The sequence below is a fragment of the Ochotona princeps genome, chromosome 28 (genome assembly GCF_030435755.1).
Source record: "Ochotona princeps isolate mOchPri1 chromosome 28, mOchPri1.hap1, whole genome shotgun sequence".
Lineage (NCBI taxonomy): Eukaryota > Metazoa > Chordata > Mammalia > Lagomorpha > Ochotonidae > Ochotona > Ochotona princeps.
In genome coordinates this window covers 14733621-14746743 of record NC_080859.1, presented here as the reverse complement: position 1 = coordinate 14746743, position 13123 = coordinate 14733621, and the positions used below count along the sequence as shown (strand labels likewise).

Genomic DNA, 13123 nt, shown 5'->3' with positions numbered 1-13123 from the left:
AATTCTGTTGCATTTAAGTTGATACGTTAATTGAACCTTTGCATAGCACATCTCACAACAAAGTCATAAGCCACAAAGTGTGGGTCAGTTCTTCTTGCCATTCTCAGTAGCTTTGCTCATTCTCCTTTATTAAACAGTAAAGACGCAATTTACTGATCTTAAATGAAAAGACACGGATGTAAATAAGCCAGATTCATCAGAGATTTGTGAAATGATGATCCAAATGTTTATGATAACTTGTTTTCAAAGTCAGAGGAGAACATTCCACAAACTTATGAACTACCTTGGTTCTATGATTTGGATACCTTTTGGCTTCCTGATTCATGCAGACATTCAAACTCCAGATTCATAAGTTATGAAACTAAAGAGGATGGAGACTTGACTGAATTATGGTATCTGCAGGTGGGGCTCTCGGAAAGTTACTGGATTGAAGCTTACTGCACGGTGTTAGAAAATGTAAGGAGAGACCCCAGACACATAGAGCATTTCCTCGTCTGCTGCCTAGCAAGCAGCATGATCTTCTCCATGCATTCCACCACATACCGACCTCATCACCGATCTGTGGGGATCCTGGACTATAAACCTCCCACAGCCATAAGCTGAAAGAAATGTTTGACATTGATAAGCAACTTCTGTCTGGTAGTGTAGTTATAGCAGTTACAGGTGAGACTTGTTTAGACTTATCTGTCACTTGGAGAAACCATCAAATATTGCAGAATGGGTAAAACAAGCAAAAAAAAGTAAGCATACAGTGTCAGAATTCCCTGTTCAAGAGTTTTTTTTTCCTTCATGGATGTGCTACAAGATTATGTTAACATGTATAAAACCTCTTGGCTCTCCACGTGGTCCCATTCTTCTCTAGGGCTGCATTTACACTTGATTTCCTGCCAGAGATGATTGGTTGCTTTGAGCTTGAAGTTTTGGGATATTTATGTTTGGCGAAATGTCTGTATTTAAGACTATTAAGTAATTTTGCTTGATTTGATAGGAATTTCTATCTTATATTAGTAGGATTCTCTGTGGCTGGCACAATGGTTCCGTGGGCTTATCCTCCCCCTGCATGCACCAGCATCCTGTATGGGCGCCGGTTCTAATCCCGGCAACTCCACTCCCTATCCAGCTCCCTGCTCGTGGCCTGGGAAAGCAGTAGAAGATAGCCTAAAGCCTTGGGACCTTGCACCCATGTGGGAGACCCTGGAGAAACTCCTGGCTGCTGGCTTTGGATCAGCTCAGCTCAGCTCAGCTCTGGCCATTGTGGCCACTTGGGGAGAATACCAGCTGATGGAAGATCTTTCTCTTTGTCTCTTATTTGTTCTGTAAACCTGTCTTTCAGTAAAAACAAATTAATATTTTTAAAAAATAGGGCTCTCTAATAGTGATTGCCTTTGGGGTAGTTTTTGTTATGAAGTTTTATTGCCTTTATGTAATAATTCAGTGATATATTTTTAAGTATCTATGTCTTTCATTCAGCTGTGGCTTGAATTATGGCTTCCTTTATGACTTCAATAAATTTAGTAGCACTCAGGCCAATTTTCCTTCTTTCTTGAAAGAAGAAAATGTGTGTGCTTAATTAATAGAGGGCAGGGCTAATGGAATAACAGGGAAGTGGGGCTCTTCACAGGGCCCTTGTCAAGGGATAGCTGTTCTCATTATTTAGTTTTAGCCATATATACAATGATTTGGATAGAACTAGCTAAAAGTTCTCATTTCTATGTATTAAAAAGGAAAGAAGAATGATCCTAGCTTTTGAGTAGCTAAAATACACCAAACATTGGGCTGGGAAGCATGTCCTAATTTCTCATTTGATTGTTTTTGTATAGAGTAGAACTTCTCTTTACAGATTTATAAATGAGCAAATAACTGATGATATTTTTGTGGAAACCTTCAGTGACATTTGGTAGGAATTGTTTTAGTAACAGAGGGGCCGATGTTTGCTGCAGTGGTTTAGACTGTGTTTGGGATGATGGCATGCTGTGGCAGGTGCCAGGGTTGAATTCCCGGTGGTTTTACTCTTGGTGGAAGCTTCCTGGAATGTGCACCCTGGGGAGCAGCAAGTGATGGTTCAAGTGCTAAGATTCTTACTGCCCACATGGAACACCCGGGTTGAGCTCCAGACTACTGCCTTCAGGCTGGCCTAGTCCTGGCTGTGGGAGCATTTAGGGAGTTAAGCAGCATAAGGAAGATCTATGCCTGCCTCTGCCTGTATGTCTCTCTCTGCCTCTGAAATAAAATGAAAATAAATGATAAATAAAATATTTTAAAATAAAAAATCCCCACAGTACCCCTTTCTGAGACTAATGCTAGAAAATAGAAAATGGAAAAGTGTTGGTATGAGAGCTTGGGGGTGTATTTCCTTTGAGTAGCCCTTGCCTATTTTCCTGTTGAACATGCTTGGTTTTGAACTATTTATTTTTTTGAATAAGCCTTTTAAAATGTGGTCCTCATACTTGCTTTCGAATTATTTATTTTTCTAATAGACTAGAAGTTAAAAATAAGTTTTCTCCACAAAGTATTTTATAAAATCAAATTATTAAAAAGTATTAAAATCCATTTAGTAATCCTACATTGGTGAGAATGAGCTAATCAAAGCCATCATCTCAGTAAGCTTTTATCCTTACAAATGGACCAATGATAGCTAGATCGACTTTAATGTTCCTTTAATTAGGCCTTAAGTGGACAAAGAAAAATAACACTTCTTTCGTACCCTGTCTCCCTCTCTTTCCATTCTCTGTGCCTTGGAGAAGCTCCATCTGCACCAGGTAAATTTGAATTAATAGAGAGAGAATTAATCCATGGCAGGGGTAGCGTGAAAGGAGTTCCCAGAAAGAGCAGGTGTTAGAGTAGTTTACTTGGTCTACTTATGCTTTGAGGTCCTACTCATTGATGATAACACATCTTTAAGTATGGGTGCCACCCCTGCCACGTGGCCATGTTGGAGTAGTTAGCTATCATTTCTGTGTCTTAAGGTGTAAAATGGAAATAACACATGTTCACAGCAACAGCCTGATGGTGAGCACAGCTATAGAAAAAGCGTTTGGTGTGCAAGGCTAGGAAGAGTCTGAGTCATATACAAAAGTGCACTTACAACTGAATCATATGACTTTTAAAAATGTGATACAAAATGATCTCTACTGAGCCACAACAATCCATGAGTTAAATAGGACAAGAGTTGTGTTTATTTTATAAGGCTTGGAGACACACAGTAATCTATGCTTTAAGTAAAATTTTGTACACGGGAGGAGACAATGTCAATTTTCTGCCACTTCCTCTAAGTGTTTACCTGGTAAACACTACAATTTACTGACAAATGAAATTGATAGCTCTAAGGCTTAATTGCAACAGACTAAAACCTGTTTACTTACTTAACGTGGTGAGTAGCTCATTCCCTAGCATTGATTTAGGTGTCAAAAGTTGGGAAAAGCCTCTCCAATTCCTCTTCCTGTGTCAGAATGCATTATAGAAGGAGAATTGTAATTATCTTCATTGATTTTGACCTTTTAATTAGATTGGTTATTCTGTAGTCTTCTTAAATAAGTTTCTTAGGAAGCCATTGGTTTCCCAAATGATCCAGCTCAAGGAAGAACATTTGGATGTTACTTATATATATAGTATCTATATCACAGCTTAAAAAGTATTGTTGTGTGTTTTCTTTTTTTTTTTTAAGATTTATTTATTTTTAGTACAAAGTCAGAGAGGAGGAGAGACAGAGAGGAAGATCTTCTGTCCAATGATTCACTCCCTAAGTGAGCCGCAACGGCCGGTGCTGCGCCAGTCTGAAGCTGGGAACCAGGAACCTCTTCCAGGTCTCCCACACAGGGGCAGGATCCCAAAGCATTTGGAACATCCTTCACTGCTTTCCCAGGCCACAAGCAGGGAGCTGGATTGGAAGCTGGAGCTGCCAGGATTAGAACCGGCACCCATCTGGGACCCCGGCGCGTTCAAGGCGAGGACTTTAGCCGCTAGGCCACGCCGCCGGGCCCTATTATTTATTTTGTTTTAAATCCTAGAATATCAGCTACATCTTCCTACGTATTTTTTTGACCTCGGGTCAGTCCACTTTCTGGCTGTTCCCTCTTGGCAGATTTTTGCAGATTGCACACAGTTTGGTACGATTGCCTCCTCTTTCACTGGTGACCGCCCAGTGTTTAGTAAATTGAAGCTGGAAGTCAGCATGTGGTTCAAGGTTACACACATTTAAACTCTAATCTACTGGCCTTTGCTCAGTTCCTCAAAGTCACTGTGATTCTCTCACCAGCTGTTCCCTCTACCAGAATGTTCTTCTATATTTAGTCTCTGGCTTAGAAAATTCATATTTGTCAAATACTAGATGAAATGATTTCCAAGGGAATAAATTTTAATTCTCTTACTTAGTGTAAATCTTCTTGCTGAATATTCTCATTGTAATTGGCACTTCTTAATAGTTTTTTTTTTTTTTGAAGAAATTTATTTGTTTGAAAGTCAGAATGATGAGAAAGAGAGAAAGGGTGAGAGTGTGAGCAACAGAGATCTTACATCTGTTGATTCATTCCCCAAATTTCTGGAATGTCTGGGGCTGGTCCAGGCCTTAGGCAAGGATCACGGATCTCCATGTGGAACCCCAATGTGGAGGGCGGGAGCCCAGGCACCTGTGCGATGTTCTGCTGCTTTCTCGGGTGCATTAGAAGAGGATTGGATCAGAAGTAGAGCAGTTTAGACTCAAATGGAATTCAGATATGGGATGCTAATGTTAGTTCACTGAACAACAAATCAGGGCAAAAATATAGGTTTTGTCGCAATTGGAACGGCAAGATTGGCAGCAATTCAGAACTGCTGAACTGTCAAAACTGCTTGAGCAGGACCCTCGGAGCGTGCCTCACATCGGGGACCTGGGATGGGTGGGGGGCTGGGTGGGGCTTTTCCCTTGTTTCTCCCCTGACTCCAGATACAGGGGGAAAATGATATTAGTATGGAAACAATGGTATTACCCACTTTCCTGTAGCTCTTGACCCTTTGTACCCTAATCAACTAAGTAAGATCATTTAAAACATAAATAAGAAAAAAAAATTCCTGATTCAACTTGCAAAGCTCGAGTACTCGAAGCATATTGGATGTTAAATGATTTTATGATTGAAAAATAATTGAAAAGCATTTACTAAAAATTAAGTAGCATAATTAATGGTAGCTTATTATAAATGTCTTAAGCTCATTTAGTTTCAATTCAGCAAAAACAAAAACGAAACAAAAACCTGAAAGTATGTGTCCTCTAGGTGGCAGCAAATTATCTTAAAATACTGAACATAAACTGGAGAAGGGGTGTCTTAGTTGTAAGGAGAGAACTAAGAAAATTTTTTTTCTAAAGATTTAATTATTTTTATTACAAAGTCAGTTATACAGAGAGGAGGAGAGACAGAGAGGAATATCTTCCGTCTGATGATTCACTCCCCAAGAGACAGCAACCGTAGGTGCTGCGCCAATACGAAGCCAGGAGCCAGGAACTTCTTGGGGGTCTCCCACGCAGGTGCAGGGTCCCAAGGCTTTAGGCCGTCCTCAACTGTTTTCCCAGGCCACAAGCAGGGAGCTGGATGGGAAGCAGAGCCGCCGAGATTAGAACCGCTGCCCTTATGGGATCCTGGCACATGCAAAGCAAGGACTTTTGCCACTAAGCTACTGTGCCAGGTCCCTGAATGCATAACTATTATCATATGATTTTAAAATCAACATAGGGATCTTACAAGGAAATATTACCATATATTCCCTCTCATTTTTGTACTATTATGATCGTACATGTTTTGCTACATGTCAACAATCCAAATATATGTCATGTAATTATTTTTGCTTTAAGCTGTTATCTTTCAAAAATGTTAAGGTACATTTTTAAACTGTAATATTTAGTTATTTTTACTGCACAAGGTTACTGTTTTTTCAGTTTTTTCAGTTTTTATTGAACAAGTATGCTGCCACCAAATTCATACAGCTTTTTGTTTTTGTTTTAATCTTATTTTGCTCTCATTTTTTTGGAAAGGGCATTTACAACAGATTCTAATTATGCCTGTGTGTTTTTTCCTGGGTAAGTCGGTAAGTTAGTAAGTCAGTGAGCCATGATTTTTTCGAATGGCGTTTGCAGGAAGCTACCTAAAGAGAGAATGTAAAAACGCCTTCAGGAGAAGATGAAACTTAATAGTGCATTAGAAAAGTATTAAACTGTTTAAGCTCAGATTTCTCTGGTTGCAGTGGCAAGAGACATCCAACTGTTGTGGGATTTGGATGGCAGGATTAAAGGGCAGCCAACATTAGATCCCTGTTTTTTGCCTGTTTTGCCATGAATAACTATGTTCTTTGTTTCTGATCAAGGAGTCTCATGTGTGCCACTAGTGCCCATGACATTGTCATAGGCTAGCTTGTGTAACAGGATTGTAAATAAGGTGAAATCCCAGAATCCTTGGGAGCATCCCAGAATCCTTGGGAGCGTTAAGTGGTATTTCAGTTCTAATTTTTCCTTTGCATTTTCCAAATGCGAATGATCCTTGAGCTTTTGGTCTGGTCCTGAACAATATTCAGATTGAACAGACTGAGAGGTTCTCCCAGGGCATGTCAACCCCCTGCGGAGCAGTGTCCTCGCGGGGGTGGGCTCGGGCTGCAGGTGCCAGTTGTGGCTTAGTCTTCCAATGCCCGTGCCGGACGGGGCAGACCGGTGCTGGGCCACGGTCCCTGAACCTCCTGGATCTTGCAGTGTGTGGGACCCAGAAGGGGTCATCACCCTCCGCATATGGAGCTCAGTGCTTTGGCTCGCCCGAAGGCAGAGGGCGCTGGAGAGACCATAACAGTCCACAGGAAAACCCAGTACCCGAAGGTGTTTCCAACTGGCATAACGAAGTTGGGCAGTCCCCGAAAAAAGGGACGACACAAGCCTAGGGCTCCCAAGAAGCCCCGAGTAGTCAAAGAGAAAAGCCAGGATGAGGAGCCTTGCGGCCTGGGCTGTCTTGTGTTCCCCTGCTGTCAGCGTTTTAATGGCATTGGTTGCTTCATGGTTGTTTACTGCATCCTTGTGGTGGCTCAAGGTAGGTCTTGCCGGACAGTACCAATGGGTGGGCCACGGTGGGCAGCACTTGTATGGATAGGAGGTTTGGGGTCTCTGATCTTAAGCTGTGGGCCTCATAGCAAAACGGCTGACGCTTGACACCTTCAGGTTGTGCTCCCGAGCCACCCCAGTGTCACAGCCCCTTTACCACTTTGTGGGCCATGGAGTTTGTTCTATGCATGCGTGGCTTAGTTGAAGGACTGTTGGGTCATTTCACATTGGGAGCCAGCAAAATGGCTGTACGTGATTAAACACACACACACACACCCCAAAGCAAACAAAAACCATGTGAGAAGATGAATACATCATTGATCATTTGAGATTCCCAAAGAAATATCTTGGAACAAGAGATAATTGAATGAAATCTTGATGGTTTGCTGTGGTTCTGAGGGCCAGGTATTTAGTGAATATTGAAAGTCTGCAAGCCTGTTTTGTTTCGGAAGGTTTCTTTTACAAATAAGATAAGTTTGGCTGGATGATGACCAAAACAGGTGATAAGCCTTTCTGGTCACGTTTTTACATGTGTGAATTATATGTTGTGACTAGAGCTGTCACTTTGATAATTAGCAATAACTCTTTCTTTCTAGATCCTATCTGGGCATAGTGTTAGTGAAACTTTGTTTTCAGCAACAGTGTGAAGAGCCTTCCTGGATAGAAAGAATGATATGGATCAATGATCTAATTTCCTAATTCTGAGTGGTTGGGCAAGTATTTAGTGCTGCTGGTTTTGCTACTTCCTTGGTGTGTCAAGTAGATTTACTGTATCCTGTGCTGCCTGCAAGATGCCTGGTCACCAGGCTGCCTGTTGATGAAGTTTCTTTAGTCAATGAATCCTCAACAGTGACGTTAGAGCCTCACAGAATAGTCCAAGAACTCTTGTAGCTTTGACGTTTTTATTTATTGAATAGGATATATTACTGCCATTGATTATTTGTTCATGCTTTTTATTTCCAATAAACCCTTTTATCACAGTGATTATAAAGATGGCATGAAAATTGAAGGCTTGCACATTGTCAAAATTTACTGTTAATCCAAGAGTCATCCACAGTGATGTTACTGACCACGTGGAAATCAGAAGGTCTCTATCTTTTCTGTTTAATTAGTAGTTATTTTAGAAGACTGTGGCTGAAAAGGATGGTTCAATAATACAGCCATGGGAGGTTTATCTATAAGATTTTTTTAAAGATTTATTTTATTTTATTTTCATTACAAAGTCAGATATACAGAGAGGAGGACAGAGAGGAAGATCTTCCATCTGATGATTCACTCCCCAAGTGGCCGGAGCGGCTGGAGCTGCACTGATCTGAAGCCAGGAATCTGGAGCCTCTTTGTGGTCTCCCACATGGGTGCAGGGTCCCACGACTTTGGGCCATCTTCAACTGCTTTCCCAGGCCACAAGCAGGGAGCTGGATGGGAAGCAGGGCTGCCGGGATTAGAACCAGTGCCCATATGGGATCCCGGTGCGTTCAGGGCGAGGACTTAAGCTGTTAGGCCATCGCACTGGGCCCTCTGTGAGATATTTTTAAGAAGTGTAACTTTTCATTTAGCTCCAGTAACTAGTTAAGCCTAGAATGGTTGACACTCACTTTAAATTTCAAGTTTTTCTATCTGTAGATGAAAATTAAAGTGATAATTATTAGCCAAATAACCCCATCAGTAACAGAATATTTCTTTCAAACTGTGGAACAATGTCAGTTTTATATAAATGGCACCAGAGGCTTCATCTAGAAAGTCAACTACTTCCACATTGATTTGCTTTTCACACAATTAACAAGTCTTTGGAATTTAATTCTACTGAAGATGATTGCATGATATTGTAAGTACTGATACAGATTGTATTCAAATTTCACCTTTGAAGCTAAAGAAAAAAATTTTTTGGTGCAATGGTATTAAATTTTGGTGTACCTTGTTCTGGTAAAGATAAAGTTATAGAAACAAGAAATTTGTGAAACAGAAATTTGCTTTGTAATTTGTACAGAAATAATTCATTATTTTTTCCTAAGAAATGATATTTTCAACAAAATTGCAAATGTTGATTCATATTTATCACTCTACCTTATTGATATGCATTGGCTCTTTTTTACTCAGGGTACAGTATATTTTATGAATGTTAGATCTTTGAATAACCGTTGCATGAGTCAGGTTCTAAGTCCTGTAATGGTATGGGATTCCATTGTACATAAGGTCTCTAAGTTTTGTTTGTATTTTCATGTAAAAATCCTTTAGAGATTTATAATATTCCGTAGAGTGACAACCTTAATTCTCAAATTTTAGAAGTTTTTGTGAAGTTTCAGTTACTGGAAAGAAGCTTGTGAATGAAACAAAAAATAATTTTTTTCCTTCAAATCAAAGCAGGAGATGAACAAATTAAATTATGAAAGTTCAGGGAGAATTCAACATTTTACAAATCCTTAAATTGCTGATGAGATCGGCAGTGAGTTTGAAAAGGGGTGAGAGGAATCCTCTTAATATCCCTGTCTCCCTTTTAGTGGTTATTCCTGGGAGCAGGAGCAGCGCAGGTGGTTAAAGGGTCAAGAACAAATGTGGTTCCATTGGCAGCATGGTGCTCCTGGAATCTGACTCTAGCTATTGCAAAAGCAGCAGAAGCAGCCAATGACTGACTGTCAGAATATAAAGGTATTGACAGGCTATAGGTTTCCTGCAAAAAACATGTAGGGCTTACCTTTCCAACAACAGTGGGAGGCAATGACCCAGCAACTTTGGTTTGCAGATAATAATATCTTATGACTAATAACTACTTTATACCATTTCAGACAAGCAATCAATTTATTTTGTTCAAACACTTCGAATGGTTATTTTTCTCTCCTGCTTGGGTACTGAGAGTTAGAAATGTATATAGTATGATGCATTAATTTAACATGTAAGGTGATGAAAATTGTTGCTATTGTTTATGGCTGTATCATATTTAAAATGTTAAAAACAGAAATGGAAAATTTTAAATGCAGGATACTGGTTATGGAGGGGAAAGAGAATGTGTTGTGTTTCAAGTATTTTTATGTTTTATTTTCAATTTTAGGTAACAGAAATAAAGATTTGATGTATAATTTATTAATTTTTTTTATGATTGAAATTACATTTTGTTGTCACCTCAATGCTCAGTGAGGTGACATTATAAAATGGCATTTTTCAGGAACTTTCTTATAGAGAGAGTGAAAATTACTTTAAAATTAAACTATCAAAATTTCATAGAGGTCCAGTGTCATTAGCATTTTAGAAATTGAATTCTTCTGTGCTTATAAGTTTTTAGCCTTCATAATAAGCTAGAAGAGTCATAAATCAATGTAGAGTTTGCTTTTAATATCTGTAATGGTGATCTTAAATGTACCTTATTTTGGTTCTTTTTACACTACAGGTATTGTATTTGGTCTCGTAGATCTGAGCAGTAACAATTTTCAGAGGAATTATCAACTGAGCACTTTTGAAAGGATCGCATTGACATCCAGCTATGATGTTTCATCTTGCCTGGTAGCAATATTAATATCCTACTATGGAGGGAGAGGGGACAGAAAGAAATGGACTGCATTTTCCTCCTTCTGGGTTGGATTTGGATCAATTATACTTGGTCTTCCCCACCTACGTGGTGAAAATAATAAATCGAAGCTAGAAGTTGAAGGTGAGATTGAAAATATATTGTAAGCCATGGTACTTTTATAACAATTGCACTATGCTAATGCTGGTGAGGGATCAGCAGCCACAGTGATGGGTTTTGCTGTGCACCTGTTCCGAATTGCGATAGTAAGGAAGGTGCTATTATTTATCTATTTATTTATTTTTACCGATGGGGAGCCTGCAGGGAGGGTCTTGTCAGCTACCTGCTTACTGACTGCATCAGACCCACCAGGCTGTTGCAGAATTATTATTATCAAGTAATCAACTAATTAACGATACTTAATGTTATGTGTTTATGTGTTGTATTTCTTCAACTATCACCAATATTTTGTAATATTGACCACTTCCTCCTTCTCAAAACTCTCTGCTCTCTTGGTTGCTATTTTTAGTGGTCTTTTATAGTCCATAAGAATTATTTTAAAAAATGGCACAAAGTTTTATCCTATTAGTGGAAAATATTTTTTGGAACTTTGAACAATAGTGCTGTGAGCCCTAATAGAAGGAAAACAAATGAATATTCTGTGAGAAGGCCGTGTAGCTAGGCTGGGGACACACTTCGTTGTTATCAGGAGCAGGGAGGATTTCCTTAGCGTTATCAGTCATTTGTTTAAATTGAGATGTACGTGACTGTACACTTTGATCCAGCCACATTCAACTTAAAAAATGTAGATGCAGAATAGGGGGGAGTGCTGATTGCATTGGTTTACATTTTTACCCAGTGACAATATGGGAATGCAAAGTGTTAGGATCACAAGTGACATAAGGAATGATGAGGACCCTGGGATACTGAGGAGGGGGAAAATCTGGGGATTGTAGATCCTGGTGAGCTGTGAAGCTTGTAGGAATTGTACTACTACAGGTAATGTCCATAGAATGTGGTTTTAAAAGCCAAGTATTTGATAGACTATATTGTATACATATTGTATATTGGATTTCAATCGATTAACAATGTAATTATTTTTTTTTGAAAAAAGATATTTGTGACATAACGAAGGTCATTGACACCTGCCCCAGAAGTACATCGTTTTTTCAATCAAGATACTTGTCTTTATTCATCATCGGGCAAGCCATCCAGGGGATTGCAGCAATGCCTCTGTACATCCTTGCAGTAACCTTTCTTTATGACAGTGTCTCCCTGCACTCATCTGGTATCTATTTAGGCAAGTGTTTGCTTCTCCTGCTATATGATCAAGTTTTCATTGACTTTTGTACTTCGGTGTGCTTGACTAGAATTGTATCATAGTCTTATTGACCCATATGGTGACAGTGTGTCTTTTGTGTGTAAGCTAATAGAAAACATGATCATGTTCATCCGATCAAGGACAGAAATGAGATGCTGATTAATTCAATACAGTACATTAGTCCCTGTTAACAATGTCTTTTGCTACTGTATGCTCCAATAGGTAACTGTGTACATCTTAGAACAACATGCACCTTTTGTGTAATAGATTCTAGCCCTGGTAGGTCATCTATTTGTAGAAAGCTATGTAAATATGATTTTTTTTTAAAGAAAGTCAGAAGTAAAGAGTTGTTAGAAGGAGAGAGAGTGTTCTTCCACCTGCTACTTCACTCCCCAGATGGCTGCAACAGCCAAGGCTGGGCCTGGTCAAAATCAGGAGCCAGGAGCTTCGTCCATGTTTCCTATGTCAGAGGTAGGGACCCAAACACTTGGGCCATGTTCCATTGCTTTTCCTATGCTATTAATAGAAAAAGCATGGTAGGGTGGAGGAGCTGGGTCACTAACTGGCATTCATAAAGGGTGCCAATGTCACAGGCAGCAGCTTGACTTGCTTTGCCACAACGTCAGCCTCATGATTTTTGAAAGCAAAACATGAAGTTGTGTCTACATGGAAGTGAAGTAAAAAATATTATTTTGCAATAAAATAATTTCCAAACAGAGATAAGAAAAGTGATGTTCATACTGATGTAGATAATCCATTTTTGTTTTATTTTCCTTTTGGTTCTATTCAATGGTGACAAAAACTTAAATCTGCCCACTGCTGGGAGACAGTTACTGCATTGCCATTTCTGGCTGCCCTTGCAACTAGGCTGAAGATGCCAATGACAAGATTTCATCTTGCTAGGGTGCCACACATTAAAGTGAAACAAGAGACAGGGTATTAACATCCATACTAAAACAAATAAGGTGCCATGAGTTATGTAAACTACATTATCTGAGTCTTCAAAATGCATGCATTGGACACCGTGTTAATTAGCTTTCTGTGTCAGCTTGGCTACATTGTGATACCAAATATTTGGTCAAATATTAATCTAGATGTTTCTGTGATAATATTTTTAAAATATGATTAACACAATGGGCAACTTTAAAAAGATTATTTATTTGAGAGGCAGAGTTACAGTCAGTGAGAGATACTAACACAGAGAGATTTTCCATTTGCAAATTCAATCCCCAGATAGCCATAACGATTACGGTTG

The 13123-nt window shown here is 39.4% G+C and overlaps 1 protein-coding gene across 1 annotated transcript in view; it reads left to right on the top strand.

Annotated features, from left to right (window-relative positions):
• The first annotated feature begins 6610 nt into the window (after nucleotides 1-6610).
• SLCO6A1 (solute carrier organic anion transporter family member 6A1) overlaps nucleotides 6611-13123 on the top strand; it is a 28654-nt gene continuing 22141 nt past the window's right edge. Inside the window, exons 1-3 of the mRNA XM_058656193.1 lie at nucleotides 6611-7037; nucleotides 10431-10691; nucleotides 11662-11903. Coding sequence (XP_058512176.1) covers nucleotides 6746-7037; nucleotides 10431-10691; nucleotides 11662-11903 — 795 coding nt within the window. The 5' untranslated portion in view covers nucleotides 6611-6745. The remainder of the gene's footprint in view (nucleotides 7038-10430; nucleotides 10692-11661; nucleotides 11904-13123) is intronic.